The 24759-nt window shown below is 46.0% G+C and overlaps 1 protein-coding gene across 1 annotated transcript in view; it reads left to right on the top strand.

Annotated features, from left to right (window-relative positions):
* Positions 1-24759, top strand: part of LOC132780043 (tectonin beta-propeller repeat-containing protein 1) — a 43539-nt gene that overhangs the window by 6834 nt on the left and 11946 nt on the right. Inside the window, exons 3-15 of the mRNA XM_067461491.1 lie at positions 443-625; positions 1569-1691; positions 4200-4325; positions 5415-5589; positions 7438-7538; positions 9445-9546; positions 11248-11393; positions 14115-14593; positions 16715-16887; positions 17535-17690; positions 20197-20346; positions 21691-21848; positions 22409-22542. Of these exons, the coding sequence (XP_067317592.1) occupies positions 443-625; positions 1569-1691; positions 4200-4325; positions 5415-5589; positions 7438-7538; positions 9445-9546; positions 11248-11393; positions 14115-14593; positions 16715-16887; positions 17535-17690; positions 20197-20346; positions 21691-21848; positions 22409-22542 (2206 nt within the window). The remainder of the gene's footprint in view (positions 1-442; positions 626-1568; positions 1692-4199; positions 4326-5414; positions 5590-7437; positions 7539-9444; positions 9547-11247; positions 11394-14114; positions 14594-16714; positions 16888-17534; positions 17691-20196; positions 20347-21690; positions 21849-22408; positions 22543-24759) is intronic.

Here is a 24759-nt window from a genome sequence, read left to right as displayed (position 1 = left end):
GTTGTGATATTTCTTTATACTCTGCTTTATCACTCCTGCAGGAGACTCAAAGCGGCTTAACATAAAAGCATACAATTTAATATATACTGGGATGCAAACATTAAACCAGGATGAAATAGCTTTATGTCTACCAGCTGTTAGGAAGGATTGTGGGAGTTGGAGTACGAAATGCCTGAAGTTGGCCCCGTCCTGCGTGTCTCACCCAATGAAGCAGCAATAGGAAAGATTTCCAGGCCAATTAGATTTGACGCTGATAACCAGGATGGTTTTAAATGGTGTATTTTAATATTTAGATGAATGTTTTTAATGTTTGCCGTGTATATGCCGTGCTCTACCCTGAGTCGGGGTGAGAAGGGCGGAACATCAGTGTTGTAAATAAATAAATGCATAAATGACCTTACCTGAGATGCCATGAGTGACACGCAGCCTTCCTTCTTGCCAGCGCTGGAACCCGGTGACGGGCTTCTGCGAGAAGCTGCTTCCCAGCGACCGCTGGCAATGGAGCGACGCGACCGGGCTGGAGCCGAGGGCGCTGGGGGGCTTCGCGCTGCCCTCGCCCCACTGGGAGTGGGAGGAAGACTGGCACCTCGACCAGAACTGCGCCGGAGAACCCACAGGAAAAGGGGTAGGTCGGCAGAGCCCTCCCCTGCGCATCGTCCGCATTAGCGTCACCTGACTTCCTGACGGTGAGAGCCGTTCAGCAGTGGAACTCTCTGCCCCAGAGGGAGTGTGGTGGAGGCTCCTTCTTTAAATAGAGGCTGAGTGGCCATCTGCCAGGGGTGCTTTGAATGCAATATTCCTTCTTCTTGGCAGAATGGGGTTGGACTGGGTGACGGCCCAGGAGGGGGTCTCTTCCCACTCTGATTCTAGGATTATTCTAGGATTCTATTATTATTACTCTATATTTTTTATTTTAAGACATGCGCATACACATCAACATGTGCAATTCCCACCCCCTCCACCCCCAGGATTGTTTTCTTTTACCTATTAATTATTTCTGAGACAATCCTTATAGATTTGCTTGCTCTATAAGAGGCATGGGCCAACTTCTGGGTGTTTTGGACTCCAACGCCCAGCATTCCTCCTCACGGCCTCCGGCCCCTTCCTTTTCCGCCTCAGCCACTTAAGTGGAAAAGGAAAGGGAAAAGGACAAGGAAGGGGGCTGAGGCCGTGAGGAGGAATGGTGGGCGTTGGAGTCCAAAATACCTGGAGAGTCAAAGTTTACTCATGCCATTTATATACACATACACATAGACACATAGACACACACACATCTGACTTACATTGACTCCCTAGTTAAGAACAAGGTGGACTGGATGGCCTTTGGGTGACCCTTCCAAGTTTATGATGCTATATCTATCTGTATGCTGCCCCCCAGTTACAAGCATCCAACTTACATTTAACTCACACTAGAGAACGGGGCTGAGACCACAGCAAAAGGGGGGGGAGGATTTCACCCAGTATATTTGAACACCACCCAGGCGGAGGATGTCTCCAGTGGGGTCAGATTGGCTGTGGAAGGCCCTTCCTTGCCTGATTCTGGCGCTGTTTCCGGCTTGCCTCCCCAGGGCTGGACGTACGCCATGGACTTCCCGGCGGCCTACACCAAGGAGCAGCGGTGGAACTCCTGCGTGCGGCGGCGGAGGTGGATCCGCTTCCGGAGATATGTGGCCCGGGACACCTGGGCACAGGTGCGCCCTCCCCCCCTCCCCTCCCCCTCTCTGAAAGGGGGCCGGAACATGGCGCACAACGGGGAGTGTCACCAGTATATTCCTGGAGAAGAGGGGGAACGGGGTGGTTGATCTATATGTTTGAGACGGCTGGCTCTGATTGAGATCCCAGGGGCACCAGATCGGGGTTTGAGCACCATGCGTGTCACTTTTATGCAGCATTGCCTTGGCACCAAGTGGCTCCATTCACACACACACACACACACTTATCCTCCCCATCCTCTTGCCAAGGGCTGATGAGATTCCTTTGCAGGAGTATTTTTATTTGTCCTGTCAGGGCAACCAGTCAATTCTATTACATTACTAACAGAACAAAACAAACAAACACACAAAATACAAAACTTGTGAGTTTGGTAGTGGATTAAATGTCCTTTGAGCAGTCTCTGTCCCCTTGGAGTGCCTCTGGTGTTGCCGCAAGAAGGTCCTCCCTTGTGCATCATGTGGCTGGGCTCAGGGTGCATTGCAGCAGGTGGTCAGTGGTTTGCTCCTCTCCACACTCACATGTCGTGGACTCCACTTTGTGGCCCCATTTCTTGAGGTTGGCTCTGCATCTCGTGGGGCCAGAGCGCAGTCTGTTTGCACCTTCCAAGTCTGTGCTCCCAGGGGTGAGTCTCTTATTTGGTATCAGTTCTGGGTTTGAGCCTGCCACTTTTGGACTCTTGCTTGCTGAGGAGTTCCAGTGAGTGTCTCTGTAGATTTTAGGAAGCTATTTCTAGATTTAAGTCGTTGACATGCTGGCTGATACCCAAACAGGGGATGGGCTGGAGTGATGGGACCCTTGGTGGTTCCTCCGCTCGGTCCAGGCTCCGTCCGCCCTGTGGGAGGGACGTCCCTCCTGCCCCTCCCTCTCGGTCCAGGACTGAACCCGGCCGTGATGTTCCTCCTTCATGGCAAAGTTCACTTCATGGTTGAGATGTCCCTTGCTTTGGCTGTCACGTGTTGCGTCCGCCTCCGTTCTGCCCGGTGCTCTTCTTCTTCTGCTCCTCAGCTTCTCCTTCAGGCCAAGCGCTTGCTTTTGCCGCAAAGGCATTCTGCGTCTCTGCCGAGTGTGCTTTCTCCATTTGAGACGCTCCTTCTCCCAGACGCGTCCCAAGGGAGGCGGAGGGACCCAGGAATCCCTGAATGCTGGAAAAAGGAGCAAAACCGATGCTTTGTCCAAGGCTTTCATGGGTTGCTGTGCATTTTCCGGGCCATGTTCCAGAAGCACTCTCTCCTGATGTTTTGCCTGCATTATTATTATTATTATTATTATTATTATTATTATTACTTTATTTGTACCCTACTAGCATCTCCCGAAGGACTCGATGCGGCTTACAAAAGCCAAGGCCTCAAAACACAACATAACAATACAACACCTAAAGCAAATTAAAAACAATTAAAGCTATATTAAACAGCAAAACAACAAGCAATAAACAATACACCAAAACACAATAAAACTGGGCCGGGCCAGAGTAATGGGTACAGAATTAAAAGTGCTGATGTGACAGGTGGTATGTAAGGCTTATAGGGCAAGTGCAGTGTGCGGTGTGCGGCAATCTTAGATCTACTAAAGTGCTTGTGGGACTTGGAATTGGAGATTTCCTATTCCGGGAAGACACATCGGAACAGCCAGGTCTTCAAGTTCTTTCTAATTTATTTATTTATTTTATTTATTTGGTGCATTTATTAACCGCCGCTCTCAGCCCTGGGGCGACTCGCGGCGGTGTACAAACATATAAAGGACAATTTACAATGAGCCAACATAATATACAATCATCTAAATTACACTAAAAAATCCGCTTCGTCTTATCGTAGAATCATAATCCGTCTCGTAGTCATATTCCGTTCCAGTTGTCATTTCCAGTTACTGTAGCACTTAATTAAATGCCTTCTCGAATAGCCATGTCTTCAGGCTCTTACGGAAGGACATAAGGGAGGGCGCCTGTCTGATGTCAACAGGGAGGGTGTTCCACAGCCGGGGGGCCACCACCGAGAAGGCCCTGTCCCTCGTCCCCGCCAGGCGTGCCTGTGAGGCAGGCGGGATCGAGAGAAGGGCCTCCCCAGACGATCTCAAGGCCCTCGTGGGCTCATAGGCCAAGATGCGGTCCGCAAGGTATTTTGGGCCGGAACCGTTTAGGGCTTTGTAGGATAACACCAGCACCTTAAATTGGGCCCGGTAGCAGATCGGCAGCCAGTGGAGCTGGAACAACAAGGGCGTTGTATGCTCCCTGCGTCCCGCTCCTGTTAGTAACATGGCTGCCGCGCGCTGGACTAGCTGGAGCTTCCGGGCCGTCTTCAAGGGCAGCCCCACGTAGAGAGCGTTGCAGTAGTCAAGGCGGGATGTGACCAGAGCGTGTACCACCGTGGCCAAGTCAGACTTCCCAAGGTACGGGCGCAGCTAAAGACTGCCAATGTCGGGGCCTGTCTACTTGCATCTGTGGGTTGTGAGGCCAATGCTGTTTCCCTTCCTCCTTTTCTCTGGCGCAACAGATTCCGTCCCCGGAAGATCCCAAGCAGCTGCCGGATCCGTTCAGCGACCTCTCTGTGGGGGGGTGGGAGATCACCGAGGAGCCGGCGGGCAGGCTCTCTGTCTGGGCCGTCTCTTTGCAAGGAAAGGTACGTACGCGGAAGAGGAGGGAGGAAGGAAGGAAGGAAGCAAGCAAGGAAGGAAGCCTTTTGTCGCCACTGCGTGCATCTGTTTGGGGGGGGGGGGGGAGGTTGTGTGTGTCTTCCCCCCTCAAAATAAACCAAGGGGGAGAAAATGTGACATTGCGAGACGATCCTGGTTGAAGCCCCCTGCGTTCCCTCGGGCACTCACTATCCCTTGTCAGGATACTTGGAAGTATTCTATGTATGTTTTCAAATGTGTTAGTAATGGATTCAGTTATGTCCAGTTTTGTGCACTAGATGGTTACTATTAGAGAGAGAGAGAGAGAGAGAGAGAATAAGGCCAGAGAGGAGAGTCCTTGAAACGAGATGGCAGGGATTCCTTTGCTTTGGGAAGACAAGGGAGTGTGCCAGCGAGAAGGCAGGGAAGGCAGGAGGGCAGGTGTTCCTTACCTGTGTGTTCAGTGCTGTACTCTGTGAGCCGCCAAGATGTAGTCGTGTCTTGAAATGCTTTCAGTACACTTCGTTATTTTTGAAACTTAAGAAGACTGCAGTGTGCTATGTGAGTCTGTGTGAGCGAGTAACCTCAAGGACTCTGTCACACACTGACATCCCCGTCCGAGCAACGGCTCTCAACTCAAAGTGCTCTGAAGTTGGCGTGCTCTTAAGTAGAGGTTCCATTTCTGCAGAAAATACTAAGTTGGCAGGCATGAGCAAACTTTGGCCCTCCCTCCAGATGTCTTGGACTCCAACTCCCACAATTCCTCACAGCACAAGAGCCTTCCTTCCTTCCTTTCCCTTCCTTTCTGCTGAAATGGCTGAGGCGGGGGGGAGGAAGGGGCCTGAGGCCTGGCTGCTTCTATTATGAATATTATGATGGGTCTGGCTATGTCTCCAGGCAGGAAGCAGTCAGGGGCCAGCGGGTGCCACCCGGGCTAAGGATGTCTCCTCCAAGGCAGCATGCACTCCAAAGGGAGCAGAGGACAGGCGGCGTCCGAGCCTGCAAATCGTTCCCCCCCCCCCCCCCCTCCAGGTGGTTGAGAAGTGTGGGGTAAAAATACCCGAAATAAATAATAATAATACTAATCTCTGCTGCAGGTCTGGTACCGAGAAGGCGTTTGCACGCACAACCCCGAGGGCTCCTCCTGGTCGGTGGTGGCGGCCCCCGGGGAGGCCGTCCAGATCAGCTGCGGCCCGGATGACCTGGTCTGGGCCGTCCTGTGGGAGGGGCAGGCCGCGGTCAGGGAGGGCGTCGACAGGAACAACCCCCAGGGTGAGCTGTTGTGGTGCTGGTTGTGGTATTATGGCAATTTTTTCCATTATCATATTACTTTTTATTAGTTTATATTACAATATTATTATATTCTTTTTAATTTACATTATATTATATTATTATATTTTATTTCTATATTAATTTTTTATTATTACTATTAATGCTTCATTTGTATATTGTTTTATTTTATTATATTAATATTTGTGTTGTTATTACTAGTCTATTATTATATATTTATTGTTTTCATTACTATATTGCATTACTATTATTTTATCACTATTTTTTATTATTTTATGATTTATTACTATTTTTATTATTTTATATTATTATATTATTATATTCTTTTTAATTTACATTATATTATATTATTATATTTTATTACTGCATTATTTTTTTATTATTACTATTAATGTTTTATTTGTATATGGTTATATTTTATTTTATTATATTATATTAATATTTGTTTTTTATTAGTAGTCTATTATTATATATTTATTATTTTCATTGTTATATTGCATTACTATTATTTTATCACTATTTTTATTATTTTATGATTTATTACTATTTTTATTACTTTATATTACTATATTATTATATTTTTTTTAATTTACATTACATTATATTATTATATTTTATTTCTGTATTAATATTTTATTATTACTATTAATGCTTTATGTGTATATTGTTGTATTTTATTTTATTATATTATTTTAATATTTGTTTTGTTATTACTAGTTTAATATTATATATTTATTATTTTCATTATTATATTGCACTACTATTCTTTTATCACTTTTTATTATTTTATTATTATTATATTATTAGTATAGTCCCCTTGGTGGCGCAGCTGGTTAAATTGCTGAGCTGCTGAACTTGCCGACCAAAAGGTCGGCGGTTCGAATCCAGGGAGCGGGGTGAACTCCCGCTGTTAGCCCCAGCTCCTGCCAACCTAGCAGTTCGAAAACATGCAAATATGAGTAGATCAATAGGTAGTGTTCCAGCGGGAAGGTAATGACGCTCCATGCAGTCCTGCCAGTGGACACGTGACCTTGGGAGATGTCTATGGACAACACCGGCTCTTTGGCTTAGGAATGGAGAAGAGCGCCAGAGTCGGACACGACTGGACTTCATGTCAAGGGGAAACCTTTACCTTTTTATTATCAATATTATATTAATGTATTGTCAATATTATATTAATATATTATATTAATGTATTGTATTACCTCACTACCTCTGAGGATGCTTGCCATAGATGCAGGCGAAACGTCAGGAGAGAATGCCTCTAGAACATGGCCATAGAGCCCGAAAAACCTACAACAACCCAATATTATATTAATATTTTATTGTATTATTGGTATATTAATATTTTAGTAAAAGTAATATTTTATTATAATTATTATTATATTATGACTTTTTTTTCATGTCAGGAGCAACTTGAGAAACTGCAAGTGGCTTCTGGTGTGAGAGAATTGGCCGTCTGCAAGGATGTTGCTCATGGAACGCCCGGATGTTTTTCCCATCCTTGTGGGAGGGAGGCTTCTCTCATGACCCCCCCTTTGCATGGGGAGCTGGAGCTGACAGAGGGAGCTCATCCGCACTCTCCTTGAATTCGAACCTGCGACCTGTCGGTCTTCAGTCCTGCCGGCACAAGGGTTGAACCCACTGCGCCACGGTGGGCTCAGCAGCATAATATAATAATAGTATGATATAGTATAATTGTTATATTATTATATTATTATATTCTGACATGATATTGTACCATATTGCCTTGCTACTGTTATCAAGTCCCTCTGCTTTGGGTCTCGGCTGACCGTTTGCCGCTTCTTCTCCTTGTCCTTCTCCCGCCAGGTCTCTCGTGGACGGTGGTGGAGCCTCCGGTCCCGGGCTGCGGCCTCTTGCACGTCTCTGTGGGCGTGAATGTGGTCTGGGCCCTCACCAAAGACCGGAAGGTGAGCCAGCCCAGAGGGTGCCCTCTGCCCGCACTGGACTCTTCCCCAACTGCAAAGCAGGAAAAAGGAATCCAAGATTGCTCCTGAGCAGTTGCAGCAGCTCCTTGGAGTGCATTGGATCCCAGATTGGAAGGAACCCCAGGGCCGGCCAGCCCAAGCAGGGAGGCACCATCCAAGCCCCCCAGGCAGATGGCCACCCAGCCTCTGCATAATATTTATTTATTTATTTATTTATTTATTTATTTGTCCTGTCAGGGCAACCAGTCCATTATAATAATAAAATATTAATACAGAAATAAAATATAATAATATAATGTAATTTAAATTAAAAATAATATTATTTATTTATTTGCTTTATTTCTATGCCACATTTTTTCAGCCCTTGACAGGCGACTCAATGCGGTTTACATGGTACAATTATCAAACAGTGTCAGTGCAATTAAAACATAACAACGCAACAACCAGGATCAACAGCATCAATCCACAACAGTTAACAATCAACAAGACAGATCAACAAGACAGACATAACATAACGCCTCCGTTGAAATCAGATCCGTTCTCATCGTCCTTGTGCCATTCCTATGTTCCATTTACCGTCTTCCTAGGATTGGTTGCACTGCTTAACCAAAGCAGTAACTACAACTTGCATATGTCAAGACCTGTTCATAAAGCCAGGTCTTAACCATTCTCCGAAACGCCAGCAGCGAAGGTGCCTGCCTGATGTCTGCCGGTAGGGCATTTTATTCCATATAAAATAATAAAAAGTAATAAAATAATAAAAAGTAATATAATAATGAAAAAAAATGCCATAATAACAACATATACAAAATGTGTGAGTTTGGTAGTGGATTAAATGTCCTTTGATCAGTCTCTGGCCCCTTGGAGTGCCTCTGGTGTTGCCGCAAGAAGAAGGTCCTCCCTGGTGCATCATGTGGAAGAAGGGCTCAGGGGGCATTGCAGCAGGTGCTCAGTAGCTTGCTCTTCTCCGCACTCGCATGTCGTGGACTCCACTTTGTGGCCCCATTTTTGAAGGTTGGCTCTGCATCTCGTGGTGCCGGAGTGCAGTCTGTTCAGCACCTTCCAAGTCGCCCCGTCTTCTCTGTGCCCACGGGGGAGCCTCTCATTGGGTATCAGCCATGGGTTTGAGCCTGCCACTTTTGGACTCTCGCTTGCTGAGGTGTTCCAGTGAGTGTCTCTGTAGATCTTAGAAAACTATGTCTTGATTTAAGTCGTTGACGTGCTAGGCTGATACCCAAACAGGGGATGAGCTGGAGATGTCTCTGCCTTGGTCCTTTCACTGTAGGCTGCTCCTTCCCGGCGGATGTCAGGTGGTGCAAGACCGGCTAAGCAGTGTAATGTCTCCAGTGGTGTAGGGCACAGACACCCCGTGATAATGCAGCATGTCTCATTCAGAGCCACATCCACTGTCTTAGCGTGGTGAGATGTGTTCCACACTGGGAATGCATACTCAGCAGCAGAGTAGCCTAGCGCAAGGGCAGATGTCTTCACTGTGTCTGGTTGTGATCCCCAGGTTGTGCCAGTCAGCTTTCGTATGATATTGTTCCTAGCGCCCACTTTTTGCTTGATGTTCAGGCAGTGCTTCTTGTAGGTCAGGGCACGGTCCAGAGTGACTCCCACAGAGTGACTCGCCACAGAAGCGACCTGCACGCAAGCAAAACAACCCAATAATAATAATAATAATAATAATAATAATAATAATAATAATAGAAGCCTAGAGTTCCTTCTACTATGTAGGAAGACACCATGCAAGCCCTCCCAGCAGATGGCCTTCCAGCCTCTGATAAGGAGAGCCCACCATCCCCACTTATTCCACTTTCCGAATTTGGGGAATAGCTTGATTGACAGGTCCTCAGCGTTGACCTTGCTTTGCCCTTCTTCTTCCCAGGTCTGGTTCCGGAGGGGCGTGAATTCGCACAATCCCTGCGGCACCAGCTGGATCGGGATGGTGGGTGAACTGGTGATGCTGGACGTGGGCCTCAATGACCAGGTGAGTGAGGCTCGGCCTTCCCACTGGGAACCACTGGCGGGAGGGAGGGAGGGAGGGAGGGAGGAGGCCAGGAAAGGGTTCGTGGAAATCCACTCCCCTTTCACTCAACGTCCAGAGCGTCATTGAACACAATCCTAGTGGAGTGGAATGGCGGCTGGATTGGGACCTTGGACTTGGAGTAAGGGAATAGTAATAATAACAATAATAATAATACAACAGCAACAAATCTCTCAAGGTGGATTTGGAACACGTTCCTGTTTCCGAGAAGGAACTATGTATTTGTTTTATTTATTTATTATTTAAATAATAAATTATTTAAATAAATTATTATTAAATTTAATTATTTAATTAATTATTAAATTTTTATTAAAATGCATTATTATTAAATTTAATTATTTAATTAATTATTAAATTTAATTATTATTAAATTTATTATTATTTAATAAATTATTATTTATTAAATAATAAATTATTTATTATTATTTCTTTATTATTATTATTATTTATTTATTATTATTATTCTATTTCTTATCCACCTCTCTTCATGGCTTGAGGTGGGTTACAACAGTGCTAAAACACACAATCCAAACATGTAAATTATTATTAAGTTATTAAATTTAATTATTAAATTAATTATTAAATTTAATTATTATTAAATTATTATTAAATTTATTACTATTTAATAAATGGTTATTTATTAAATAATAAATTATTTATTATTATTAATTTATTGTTATTATATTTCTTATCCACGTCTCCTCGTGGCTTGAGGTGGGTTACAACAGCGCTGAAACACACAATCAAATCACGTAACTATTTAAAATATACATATTAAAATATGTCATTATGATAATATTATTATTATATTCTTAAATTACTTCAATTATTTTATAACTATATATGTTATTGTATTATACTTATAATATTTTTATAAATTTATTATGTTATAATTATTGAATTATATGAGTATTATATTATTGTATATAGTATAATTTAATATTTTTATTTTATTATATTATGATATTATAAACTATATTATATTGTTGTTATACTATTATTCTATTGTTATATATTATTTTATATTACATTTTAGTATTTATATATCATAATATTATATTATTATTACTACTACTACTACTACTACTACTATTGGGTTGTTGTAGGTTTTTCCGGGCTATATGGCTATGTTCTAGAGGCATTTTCTCCTGACATTTCTCCTGCATCTATGGCAAGCATCCTCAGAGGTAGTGAGGTCTGTTGGAAGTCACTACCTCTGGGTTTATATATCTGTGGAAGGACCAGGGTGGGACAAAGGACTCTTGTCTGCTGGAGCTAGCTGTGAATGTTTCAGCTGGGTTGTTGTAGGGTTTTTTTCGGGCTATATGGCTATGTTCTAGAGGCATTCTCTCCTGACGTTTCGCCTGCATCTATGGCAAGTATCCTGAGAGGTAGTGAGGTCTGTTGGAAGTAGGAAAAATGGGTTTATATATCTGTGGAATGATGACCAGGGTGGGACAAAGGACTCTTGTCTGCTGGAGCTAGGTGTGAATGTTTCAACTGACCACCTTGATTACTACTACTATTGTTATTATTACCGAACGTTAGGGATTATGGTGGGCGTTGGGCCATGCCAGTCCTAGAGGGGTTGTGTTCAGGTCACACGTTGTGTTGTGGTGAGTGTGCAAGGCGTTCCTCCCGCAGGTGTGGGGCATCGGCTGCGAGGAGCGGGCGGCCCTCTTCCGCCAGGGCGTCACGCGGAGCGAGCTGAGCGGCAAGGCTTGGAAGGCCATCACGTGCGGACGGGACACGGACCGCTCCCAGGCCGGGAGCACCACCAGCCTCCTCAGGTAACACCTCCGGGAAGCCGCAGGGACGCTCAGAGGGAGGAAGAGGAAGAACCCTTCCTCCAATATAAGCAAGGGTTGCAATAGGGCCATGCAATGCTTCAGAGGGAGGCCCGTTTCATAATTGGGAGGTTTGTGCGTTCCATTAATACAAATCTCCGAATTACTATTCAAGACGAGACCCCCCCCCCCAACTCCGAAACGTTCTGAAACTTGGCCGTCCTAAAGTCGCAAATGTTACCGGCCAGCGTGGCAAGTTTCATCCTGAAAGCCATAAAAATGACAGAGAAACAAGCCTCGACATTTTCCCCATCGCAACTCATGGAACAAATCTTAACTAAACAATTACGAAGCTTTGGAGATTCGGATTATGAAACGGAACGGGGCCCCTCCAAATCTTTAAAAATATCCTAAAAATCAGCAGATGAGCGGGTCTTTCTGAAACTTTGCAGGATTGATGCCCTGCTTATGTTGTCTCTGTCAGCGTGTGACCCCTGGGTCATGCACAGAGTCCTTGAGGTTACTCGCTCACACAGACTCACAGAGCACACTGCAGTCTTCTTCAGTTTCAAAAATAATAAAGTGTACTGAAAGCATTTCAAGACACATAGAATCCTAGAATCAAAGAGTTGGAAGAGACCTCCTGGGCCATCCTCCACTCCAACCCCATTCTGCCAAGAAGCAGGAGAATTGCATTCAAAGCACCCCTGACAGATGGCCATCCAGCCTCTGCTTAAAAGCTTCCAAGGAAGGAAAGAGCCTCCACCACACTCCCTCTGGGGAAGGCAGAGAGTTCCACTGCTGAATGGCTCTCACAGTCAGGAAGTTCTTCCTCATGTTCAGGTGGAATCTCCTCTCTTGTAGTTTGAAGCCATTGTTCCCTTGCGTCCTAGTCTCCAGGGAAGCAGAAAACAAGCTTGCTCCCTCCTCCTCCCTGTGGCTTCCTCTCACATATTTATACATGGCTCTCATATCTCCTCTCAGCCCTCTCTTCTTCAGGCTAAACATGCCCAGCTCCTTAAGCCGCTCCTCATAGGGCTTGTTCTCCAGACCCTTGATCTGCTCCCTCCTCCCTGTGGCTTCCTCTCACATATTTATACATGGCTATCATATCTCCTCTCAGCCTTCTCTTCTTCAGGCTAAACATGCCCAGTTCCCTAAGCCGCTCCTCATAGGGCTTGTTCTCCAGACACGACTACATCTTGGCGGCTGAAAATGGCGACTCACAAAGCACAGCACTGAACACACAGGCAAAGGAGGACACCTGCCCTCCTGCCTTACCTGCCTCCTATCTGGCACACTCCCTTTTCTTCTCAGGGCAAAGGGATCCCTGTCATCTCGTTTCAAGGACTCTCCTCTCTGGCCTAATAATAACAATCTAATGCACAAATGAACAAAACTGAACATAACTGAATCCATTTTGAAATACATATAAATCCATTATTAACACATTGAAAAACATACATATAATACTTCCAATTATCCTGACAGTCTCGTTGTGCAGAAATTCAAGGGGATGCCTCTTGTGGTTTTATTTTCAATGCTTTGTGAACAAAAACCAGTGGGTGGGTGGCTGAATGAGGCTGGATGGCCATCTGTTTGGGGTGTTTTGATGGTGCTTTTCCTGCATGAAGGCAGAAGCGGATTGGACTTGATGGCCTTCAGAGGCCCCTCCCAACTGAGTCTTCATCGGGAGAGAGAGGTAAAGCAGAGCATAAATACATATAATAATTATAATAATATATTTAATGATATTGATAATAATAAATATTTTAATACCAATAATGGATACACAGCTGCTTTGAGTTCCTTCGGGAGAGATCAAGCAGGACAACAACAACAACAACAACAACAAAACAACAACAATACTTGAGGAAAGTTAAAGCAGGATATAATGAAATAAATATTAATTATTATTATAATATTATCATGATGTGTGTCTGTGGCGGAGGTGTCCACTTACACAGTGGGCCCCCCTCCACTGCCATTGCAAAGTAGAGCTCAAACACTACCCACGTCCTCCCCAAACGCCACACTGCCCACCACCCAGGAATGCTTTCATTGGGGGAGAATTTCATCCCAGACTTGACGTGTGTGTCCCCCCCCCCCCACACACACACAGGCAGGCATCCCAGGATTCCTTGTGTGGAATTTGCATGACCCCGCCCACTGCCTGCCCCTTAACCCTTTCCTCCCCTTTCCTGTGACCCGCAGCAAAGACCAACTGCACATACTGCAGGGTTTTGAGGGAAATGGCCTTGATTTTGGGAAGTGTAGTTCACCTGCATCCCGAGAGCACTCAACCCAGGTGACGATGGATCTGGAGCACGCTTGGCACACGCACCCAACATGGCCACCTGTAAAGGGTGACTGCCCTTGGCATATGGGAGATGTAGTTGTACCCAGAGAGCACTGAATCCAGCTGACAACAGATCTGGACCAAACTTGGCCCACACACCCAACATGGCCAACTGTGCAGACAGGCCTGGTTTGGAGAGGGTTGACCACGTTGAGTCTTCTTTGGGAGAGAGAGAGACAAAGTGGGGCAGAAATGGAGGAAATCAGAACAACAACAACCACAACAGATGCACAGCCACACAGCGGGGCATAAATAAATATAATATATTACTATATTATAACAATATAGAAGTTAATATAATGTTATAGTAATGGTTTTCCCGCCCTTCCTTCCTTCCTCCCTTCCTCCCCCCTCTCTCTCCCAAGTGCCGGCTGCTTTTTCACGGACGACATCAGAGAACAATCCGCCTCCGCGATCCTCCCAGACGGGGCGCGTCCCCCCCACCTCGAGGGCTCTGCCGCCGCTGCTGTTGCTGCAAGCGGAGAGGACGGCCATGGCGAGGAGGGCGCAGCGGCCTGCCCGGTGGTCTCCCCTCTCGCCGAAACGCCTCCCGCCCTGGAGAAGAGCCTCAAAGACCCCCCCGCAGAAGAACCCGCGGCCTCGGAGCCTGAGTCGCCTCCGGCCGAGCTGCGGTGGAGCAACATCGACCTCAAGGAGGCCGGGAAGCCCCCGCCCGCCAGCAACGCCCTCGCGGAAACGAGCAGCCTGTGCTCCTTCGGGGGCTTGTCCGTCGGCATGGAAGACCCCTTAGTCACCGACGAGCACCCGCTGTGGGCCTGGGTCTCTGGCGGGGCCTGCCTGGTGGATCCGCACGGCCCCCCAAAGTGGTTCACGGCACAGTCAGGTGGGAAAGATTCCTTTTCGTTATACAATGGGACAGCGACTTACGACGGCCCCAGCTTTGAGTTAAGAGCTGACACTTGGCCTGGGTTTGGCTTTGAGTTACGAGCATCGTTTTGAGTTGAGAGCTGTCACTTGGTCTGGGTTTAGCTTTGAGTTACGAGCATCATTTTGAGTTCAGAATTGGCACTCGGTCTGGGTTTTTGCTTTGAGTTATGAGCATCATTTTGAGTTAAGAGCTGACACTTGGCCTGGGTCTTTGCTTTGAGTTATGAGCATCATTTTGAGTTAAGAGCTGACACTTGGCCTGGGTTTTGCTTTGAGTTGCAAACATCATTTTGGGTTCAGAGCTGACACTCAGCCTGGGTTTGCTTTGAGTTACAAGCATCATTTTGAGTTGAGAACTGTCACTCGGTCTGGGCCAGCGCCAGAGGGAACACGAGCACCAGAGAGCAGAAGAGCTTTAGGGCTTCAAGGGAGCCGCCTCCGGGCCTCATGCCCTTATCCGCTTTGGAAGATTATCGCTCTCCGCTTTGCTCTTGTCTGCTTTGAGGAGGAACTTTGGTTTAGGTTGTTTTGTGTGGTTTTTATTCCTTCCCAGTATGTTTAGCTATGTTTGTTGACTAATCTAAAGCCTTTGATGGTGTGGATCATAATAAATTGTGGCAAGTTCTTAGTGGTCTGGGTTTCCCACGTCGCGATCCCACTTTGAGGGCCAAAAGCGAGGAGGAGCCGAAGAGTCTTCTCACCAAGGTGGAAGAGGAGGAAAGGGCACACGCTGGGTTGCAGCTCAACATAAAAAAACAAGATTCTGAACGAATAAACAACAATAACATGTTCAGCTTCTTGTGCTTCTCCCACTTTAAAGTTGATCTTTCTTTTTTCATCGTTCCATGGGAATTGTTCCTACCGGCCGTTAGGAATTGTGGGAGTTGAAGTCCAAAACACCGGGAGGGAGGGAGGGGGGAAGGGGGGGGAGGGTCCACGTTGGCCCCGGCCTGCCTTGGTGGAAGCGTGTGCTTCTTCCCGCGCAGTGGTTCCTTTGCGCTGACGGGCCTTTCTCCTCCCACCGCCCATCTGTCCTGTGACCCTTTGGCCGTGGACTTGGTTAGAGCTCCCCAGTTCTCTCCCACGGCAAACGGAGACAGCCTGCGTGTGAGTGACTGTGTCCTGAATGAACCTTTGATCTCTGATTGTTTTTTAATTGTCTTTAATTGTTTTTAAATTGTGTTTGATTTTAGCCTGTTCTTGTAAGCCGCTCCGAGTCCCAGGGGAGGGAGTGGCCACATAGAAGTGCGAATAATAAATAAATAATAAATAAATAAACCCAGGAGCCACCCATTAGCAAGAGGGAGCCTTCACGGGCGCTTCTGGAAGGCTTTGTGATTTGCGAGATCGATGCCTGGTCTTGAATGCGGGCCGCTGTTGCAACCCAGATCAGGAAACAAGACCACACTTGACTTTGGGAAAAACAATCCTTTTTTATTGATGAAAAAATGGTCACAAAATAGAGGAAAATGCAAAGTCAAAAAGCCACAGTAAAACTCAGTAGTCAGGAAAATCTCTGAACTAGATCAAAACTCCAAAAGCAACACTATAGAAAACCTGGAACCTGTTAGTATCTCAGTAACCGTACTTGGAAACTAGAAGCCTCTGGGAATGCAGGCCATGGGAAACGGGAACTCAGCCAAGGTAATGCCTCAGTCTAAACGATGCTTGATCTGACAAGACAGCCTGGGGGGAGACACTTTAAACTAAAGAAACTGTTTCGGGACACGCCTCCAGGCTTGGAAGCCTCCTTCTGCTTCAATCTACTTGACCTTCGCAGGCTCTGTGATTCACTCCTGTTTCCCCAAATCTGCCTTCTTCTATCCTCATTAAAAAAAAGGCAGGTGTTAACTCCTCTGGAGAGTTATCACCGCTTGATTCTGAAACATCCTCATCAGGATGTGTAGTTTCACTTTCCCAGCCACTGCCCTCAGAATCAACGGTTTCCAAACCATCAGGGAAAAATACATGTTCAGTAGCCTGTTCAGTTGCATCAGGAAATACAACCATAGAATCAGGGCCAGGCTCACACGGAGGCTGAACCCCAACAGCCACCGCCTCCTTTCTCTTGCTGCAGCCCTGACGTCCTCCTCCGCTTCGTCCTCCTCGGCGTCGTCGTCCCCCTCGCTCTCGCTCTCCTTTTCTCCGGCGCAGACGGCCGCCTGGCGCAAGCAGATCCTGCAGCAGCTCTCGGAACGGACGCGCAGGGAGACGGAGGACTTCCAGCACTACGAGCAGGCCGTCCAGCAGGTGAGGTGGGGGGGGGGGGAGGATAGGGAAAGGGAGTGATGGGTGGAAGGAAGGAAGGAAGGAATGAAGGGTGGAGTGAAGAATGGATGGCCTCTGAAGCCAAAGTAATCAATGGCGATATAGGAAGGAAGGAAGGAAGGAAGGAAGGAAGGAAGGAAGGAAGGAAGGGAGGGAGGGTGGATGGATGGATGGATGGATGGATGGATGGATAGATAGATAGATGAAATGGCAGGTGTCATTTTTCCTCCTTTCACGGAGGCAAAATGGATGGATGGATGGATGGATGGAAGGGTGGATGGATCAAAGGGTGGAAGGAAGGATAGAAGGATGGGGGAATGCCCTTCAAGGGCCTCTGAAGCTAAAGTAATCAATGGGGATATTGGATGGATGGGTGGGTGGATAGATAGACAGACAGATAGATAGATAGATAGACAGACAAACAGATATAGATGAAATGGCAGGTGTCATTTTGCCTCCTTTTGCGGATCACCTTTTGTTTTGCCAAACTTGCAATTAGTTCTCATGGATCCGGACACAATAAGCCTGCTGGTGATTGATTGATTGATTGATTGATTGATGGATGGATGGCTAAAGGGAGGCATTCCCAGAGTGCCCTCCCTATCCCTCTTTTCCGCCCCCCTTTCCAGTCCGTCTGGGTCAAGACGGGCACCCTGCAGTGGTGGCGGAGCTGGAAGCCCTACAAGTGGGTGGACGTGCGTGTGGCGCTGGAGCAGTTCACTGGCCACGACGGGGCGCGCGACAGCATCCTCTTCGTCTACTACATGCACTTCGAGGAGAAGAAGGTAAGGGCGTCCGGCAAAGAGGCCGGCAAAGGCAACCCCTGCTGAACATGCCTTGCCGGGATCAGGCCAGTGGGAGGCGGTCCGGAGCCAAAGGCAGGGTTTTCTCATTGCATAACATTTGCAACCTCCCCTTTCTTTTGCTCAGTGGAATTCAGGCCATTTGGAGGGTCTTTGGAGCAAAGGCCAGCTTTATTTTCATCGCATAATAGTCGCACCCCCTGGAATACAAAATCTATTGACTATTATGCAATGAAATGTGGTGTGTACTATGTTTTTTATCCCGCTGTCCCGGGGAAGTCTGAGGGAACGTGCACATGTGCTGTCGTCTATGTTTACATTGTTACAATGACCATGGGTTTAGGATGTGCATGTGTGCATGTGCGCGCCAGTGCCGCAGTGTAGGATCCAAATCAAAAATAAAACCACTTGCAAGATAGCGTTGTTGGACCTGGCTGCAATTGCTTTCACCTCTACAGAAAAGAAAGGCGCGACTAGTGTGCTTCCCTCGCCTCTGAGTTTCACACCCACTTCCCCCACCGGTTGCTCCACAGATTCCATAACGTGGTCTCCTCCGCCATCTGCTAGCCTCAGGGTGTCACGGAGAGGATTTATGATGTCTGGTTGATTCCTGACACTGGGTTGCTGTGTCTTTTCTGGGCTGTCTGGCCATGTTCAGAAGCATTCTCCCCTGACGTTTCGCCTGCATGTATAGGAGGCATCCTCAGAGGTTGAGTGTGACGGCGCGAGTGGCGCCACCTATGTGTAGAACTGTTAGTTGCAAGGTTTAAACTGTTGTTTCATGCTTAATCCTGCCCCTTTTTACACTGCTTATGTATAGTTGTATGGATTGGTTGCTTGTAGCTGTCAATCAGTACTGTTTGGCTCCACCTCTTCCTGCAAGAGGGGAAAGCTTCCTTTTTCTTCTTCATTCTGCCATCAGAGTTCGTACCAGATGGACGTGAGTAAGAGACCTGACTCTAAAGGACCCTGATTAAAGTTACCTCTTAGCCCCAGTTCTGAGGTTTATAACCCTTGGGGTTCATGCTTTATGTCCAGATCGTCCTGGACAATTATTGAGGAGACCCAGGCACCTTCGAGCCGGTTCTTTTGGCACCAGAGGAAGATCCTGAGTCTTCAAAACATAGGCCATCTGAACTGGGGTTGTGGTTTGCTCCGGCATTCGCAGCCATTGAGGAAGAGGAAACCTGGTGAGGCTTCTCAGCTTCAAACCCCTTGGACCCAGGACTAATTGAGACTGTAATGTAGGTTTTTCTTCACCCCTCTAAAGTTTCCAACTCATTGCTTTAAAGAACTAACTCTTTGAGATCAATAACACCTATTTTGAGTTGTTTACAGCATTTTGGGTTTTTGGGAGTTCCAGTTTCCTATAGGAGGGCAAGAGGCAATCCCCTGGGGGAAAGGTGCCACGTCCATCCCTCCTTCATTGAGAATAATAGCCCCTGTGAAGTCTCGGTCTAGCATTTCCCTGTTTGCTTTCTTGGACTGTTCCATTCTACTAGAGTTTAGAGTAGGAGCTTAGGCTCCCCCTATAGGCCGAGCTCTTTGGTTCAGCCCATTCTGCCTCTTGAGAGCCTGGTGAAAGAAGACTTTTTGGCTCCATTCCTTTTGGTCATAGTTTATAGACAGTTGCCAGATAAGTGTCTGGTCTGGCCTAGCAATTTGAACAGGCCATCCTAATCATGTATTTGCCTTAGAGTTTATAGATAGATAGTTTGTATTTGCCCTAAAGTTTATAATAGATAGTTCGTAGATAGTTGTATTTGCCATAGAATAGTTATAGATAGTTAGATAGATAGTTTATAGATAATATATGTAATAAAGGATAGATAATATTTGTCATAGGTAGATAGTTACATCATCCCCCATAGTGTATAGTTATATTTACCTCAGAGTTATACCATCATAATCAATCTTCACCTTTGTACATTGTTGTAATTCATCTTGTTTGTTTAGTAAACTCAATTTGGTTAAACTTAATCTTGTTTATAGAGTTTTATTTTGGGGGAATTATAGTAATTAGGGCATACCGATGGTCACTGGGAAAATAGCCAGACACATTTAGGTTTCTCTTTAGATCTTCCTGGTGTGCCATCATAGCCCCCAAGCGCGACGGCACATTGAGGTCTGTTGGAAACTAGGAAAACGGGGTTCCTATACCTGTGGAATAATATCCATTTAATGGCCTTGCAGTTTTAAGGTGTGGCTTCTTACTGCCTGGGGGAATCCTTTGATTAGCTGACCCTGATTGTTTCTTGAGTTCTTTCTCCCACCCTGGACATCATTCCACAGGGATATAAACCCCACTTGCCTAGCTTTCAGCAGACCTCACAACCTCTGAGGATGCCTGCCAGAGATGTGGGTGAATGCTTCTGGAACATGGCCAGACAGCCCGGAAAACACGCAACAGCCCTGTGATTCCAGCCATGACAGCCTTCGACAGTACCTAGATCCCTGACAGTCTGCCTGTATTCGTGTGTTTTGGCAGTACATCCACGTGTTCCTGAACGAGGTCACCATCCTGGTGGAGATCCTGAACGAGGCCAAGCACTCCTTCGCGCTCTACACGCCGGAAAGGACCAAGCAGCGCTGGCCCGTCCGACTGGCCGCCGCCACCGAGCAGGAGATGCGCGACTGGGTGAGTCGGCCCACAGGACGGAGGCATGGCGGAAATGGCCAAGGGGTCAACCTCATGGAACTGATAGTAATAGTAATAATGTTAGTTATATTAATATTATGATTATGCCTCCAAACAGACATTTATTTTTATTATTATATTAATTATATTATTATTATTTCTCCAGATATTTATTATTATTATTATTATGCCTCCAAACAGACATTTATTATTATTATCATTCTATTATTGTTATATTTATAAGAGTAATATTATCACGATGCCTCCAAACAGACTCTTCTTATTCTTACTGTATTTCTTACTTGCGTCTCCTTGCGGCTCAAGGCGGGTTGTGGCGTCATTAAAACACATGAACATCTAATCTAGAATCAGAATTACCAATCTGAGATTTAAAAAGAATATGCGTGTCCAAAATGTCAAGTTTTCATGCTGCTGGATGTCCCTGCTTCAACTTGGATATCTCACCAGAGAGTTTACCTGCCTGCTTTCTTTAATAATAATAATATCAGTAATAATAATAATAATAATAATATCAGTAATAATAATAATTATTATCATTATTACTATCACTATAGCCACCTAAAAGTGTGAGCCAGTCACACAAAATAGTAATAATAATAGTAATAGTAATAATGCTAATTATATTAATATTATGAGTGTGCCTCCAAACATACATTTCATTATTATTATTATTATTATTATATTAATTATATTATCATTATTATTATTATGCCTCCAAACAGGCATTTGTTTTCATTATAACTATTATTATTATGCCTACAGACATTTATTATTATATTAATTATGTTAATTATATTATTATTATTTCTCCAGGAATTTATTATTATTATTATTATGCCTCCAAACAGACATTTTATTATTATCATTATTATGCCTCCAGACATTTATATTATTATTATTATTATTATTACTACTACTACTATTACTATTATTACTATTACTATTATTATGCCTCCAAACAGACATTTGTTTTCATTATAACATTATTATTATGATGCCTACAGACATTTATTATTATATTAATTATATTAATTATATTATTATCAATCCTCTAAACAGACATTTTATTATTACTATTATTATGCCTCCAAACAGACATATTATTATTATTGTTATTATTATTATTGTATTTATTACAGTAATATTATCACGATGCCTCCAAATAGACTCTTCTTCTTCTTCTTCTTCTATTGCCTTGTCTGTCCCTGCTGTTCTGCCCTCCCTCTGTGACTGTGATTGGGGCTGTGTTGCACCTGGCTTGACCTGGCTTGGCCGGCCTCCCTTGCTGACCACCCGCCCACCCGCCCTCCCGCCTGCCGGCAGCTGTCCGTCTTGAGCGCCTCGTGCTGCGAGGGGCGTCGCCTGCAGGGCCCCCCTTCCCGCCGGGCCATTTGGTCGCTCACCTGCAAGGGAGACGTCTTCGCCTGCGAGCCCAGCCCACACCTGGAGGACCCCGCCCGCCCCGCCCCCTGCGACCAGATGTAAGCAGGCTTTGCCCAAGGAAGGCTTTCCCGGCCGGAAACACTGGCCGGCTGTGGGTTTCTTTGAGGCCAATGCGAATGGTGCCGTGAGCAAGCTTGAATAGTGTGAGTCAAGCCCTGAAAGAGTGAGCAGGCCGAAGCCTGTGAGAGTCATTTGGGCAAAGCGAGTGTCGTCCTGAGGAGAGTGAGGCAAACCTCTGTGTGAGAGAAGCCTGTGGGGAGGCTCCACCGTGTTGTGGAAACCTCCTTGTGGTAGAGGGAGTGCAACCATATTATTTTACTCCCAGGAGAAGCCTCCTATGGGCGAGACCAGCCTGGTGTCTGTGTGTGTTTGTTCTTCCTCTCCCTTTGGGCTCCTGGTGGGGGGCCACCCCGCTGCTCATGAGCTCCTCCGCTATACGTTGACGGGGAGGGTCTTTTGTTGATAAGCCCCCTCGCCCAACCACGACGCATTGTGTGAGGCACCAAGGGGGTGCGAGGACTCTTGTGCGAGGGAGGGAGGAAGGGCGGGCGGGCGGTGGTGGTGTTTTCCTGACGGGGCGGTGGTTCCTCCTCCGCAGGTTCTGGCGCCAGGTGGGGGGTCACCTGCGCCTGGTGGAGAGCAACTCCCGCGGCGTCGCCTGGGGACTCGGCTACGACCACACCGCCTGGGTCTACACCGGCGGAGGAGGAGGCGGAGGGAGCTCCTTCTCAGGTCAGACGGGCCGCAGCCTCGCCCGCATCGTCTCCCCTCTTAACCTTCCAAAAATGCAATCCTGGCTCCTCCTGTATCGATACCGATATAAATAAAAATGTCTTTTTCGTTTGTGGGATGAACATAACTCAAAAACCACTGGACGAATTCGGCTAAAATACTAATAGCACAAAAATGGAAAAGTAAAGAAATTCCCTCTAGTGAAGAATGGCTAAAGAAGATTAAAATAGACTATAGGGACTGTGATAGGCTATCGAGCTTCCTAGAGGAGCAGAATAAGAATAAACAAATAAATTGGAAATATCCTGAAGAATAGTACTTAAAAGGGAAAATCAAACTGGACATATAAACTTCTATGGGGAAAAGAGATAAGAATTGTAAGAGGAAAGCAAAAGAATAAGGGAGATAAATAATCACCCCTCTGTGGACTGAGCGGAAGTTGCATATAGAGATGTGTGTGTACCCCAATACCCCAATGCCCTTCCCCCTATTTTCCCAGTCCTCTCTCTTTCCCCACCCTTACCTACCTTCAATCCTATCCCACACAGTCTGTCTAAAGTCTGTAACTTTCTATCACAAGGATTGTTCCCCCTCTTTCACTGTAAAGGATAAATTGCATAAAAAATATTAAATAAAAAAAAAACCACTGGACGAATTGACACCCAATTTGGACACACGACAACAATCAGACCAACAAGTGACCATCACTCAGAAAACACTGAAAAACACAGCAGAAGGGAGCTAAAAAGCCAAAAAAAAAACCCCAAAAAAGACGCTACAGCGCGTGCGCAAAAACAACTCCCCCCAGCAAACAAAACACACAATGGCATCTCCACCCTCTCTTCTGGACTACAGCTCCCAGCATCCCCTAGACCAGGCCCTCTAATTGAGGAGGGGGATCCACATGCGCTGCTTCCAAGACGCAAGCTGCCTTCTCCTTGGATTTCCTTGAGAGCATCTCGATTCTTAAATATTTCCCGTTTCCTATCCCTGGACTGCAGCTCCCAGCAAGATAAGACAGAGAGATTAGATGCCTTTCCAGAATAGGAAACTCCAGCAATATGTCCCAGAAGCACTTCAGTAGAGATTTAAGATGGTCCGCACATGGCACTTACCCCACTTTTCACCTGTCACACTCAGCACTTTTTAATCTGTACCCATTACGTTTGGCCTGGCCCTAGTTTCATCGTGTTGTGGTGTATTGTCTTATTGTTTACTGTGATTGCTTACTGTTATTCCCAGCCATCCTCTACCCCAGGGGTCTGTCCTCAAACTACGGCCCAAGGGCCGAATGCGGCCCTCCAGGGTCATTTACCCGGCCCTTGCTCAGAGTCAACCAAAGCCTGAAATGACTTGAAAACACACAACAACAGTTCCGGTCCAGCGTATCTGTCCGAACGTATCTCCCTCTACGTCCCACCACGGAATTTAAGATCATCTGAGGGGGCCCTGCTCTCGACTCCACCGCTTTCCCAAGCAAGGCTGGTGGGGACGAGGAGCAGGGCCTTCTCAGTGGTGGCCCCCCACCTGTGGAACTCACTCCCAGTGGATATCAGGGCATCGACATCACTCCTGTCCTTTAGGAGAAAGACAAAGACGTGGTTGTGGGACCAGGCCTTCGGGCAGTCTGCTAACTAGATAGGACAACCAGGCAATTAGGACCGGCAGGACTGATATATTTGGACTGATAATTGTGGAAGAAAACTCTGAACCATGAGATAGCGAACACTGACTGGCAAGAAGGAAGAAGTGGTTGTATCGGTTTGTATGAAATTTTACTGGTTTTATTGGTTTTAACGGGTTTAGATGCAATGTATTGTTGTTGTTGTTGTTGCTAATTTGTTATTTTGTTTTATTGCTTATTATTGTGTATTATGTATGCTATGGGCATCGAATTGTGCCTTGGATGTGTAAGCCGCCCTGAGTCCCCTTCGGGGTGAGAAGGGCGGGGTAAAAGTAAACCAAATAAATAAATAAATAATAAACAACAACAACAACAACAACAACAATTGTATCTCATCAGCCAAAAGCAGGCCCACACTTCCCATTGAAATATTAATCAGTTTATATGTGTTAAAATGGTTCTTCTTTTAATTATTGTATTGTTTTTAAGTGTTTTTTGGCACTACAAATGAGATGTGTGCATAAGTGTGCACAGGAATTAATTCGTGTTTTTTCAAATTATTATCCGGCCCTCCAACAGTTTGGGGGACTGTG

This window comes from Anolis sagrei, chromosome Y (genome assembly GCF_037176765.1).
Source record: "Anolis sagrei isolate rAnoSag1 chromosome Y, rAnoSag1.mat, whole genome shotgun sequence".
Classification (NCBI taxonomy): Eukaryota; Metazoa; Chordata; class Lepidosauria; order Squamata; family Dactyloidae; genus Anolis; species Anolis sagrei.
Note: the sequence above shows the minus strand (reverse complement) of the source record. Positions and strands in the feature narration are given on the sequence as shown.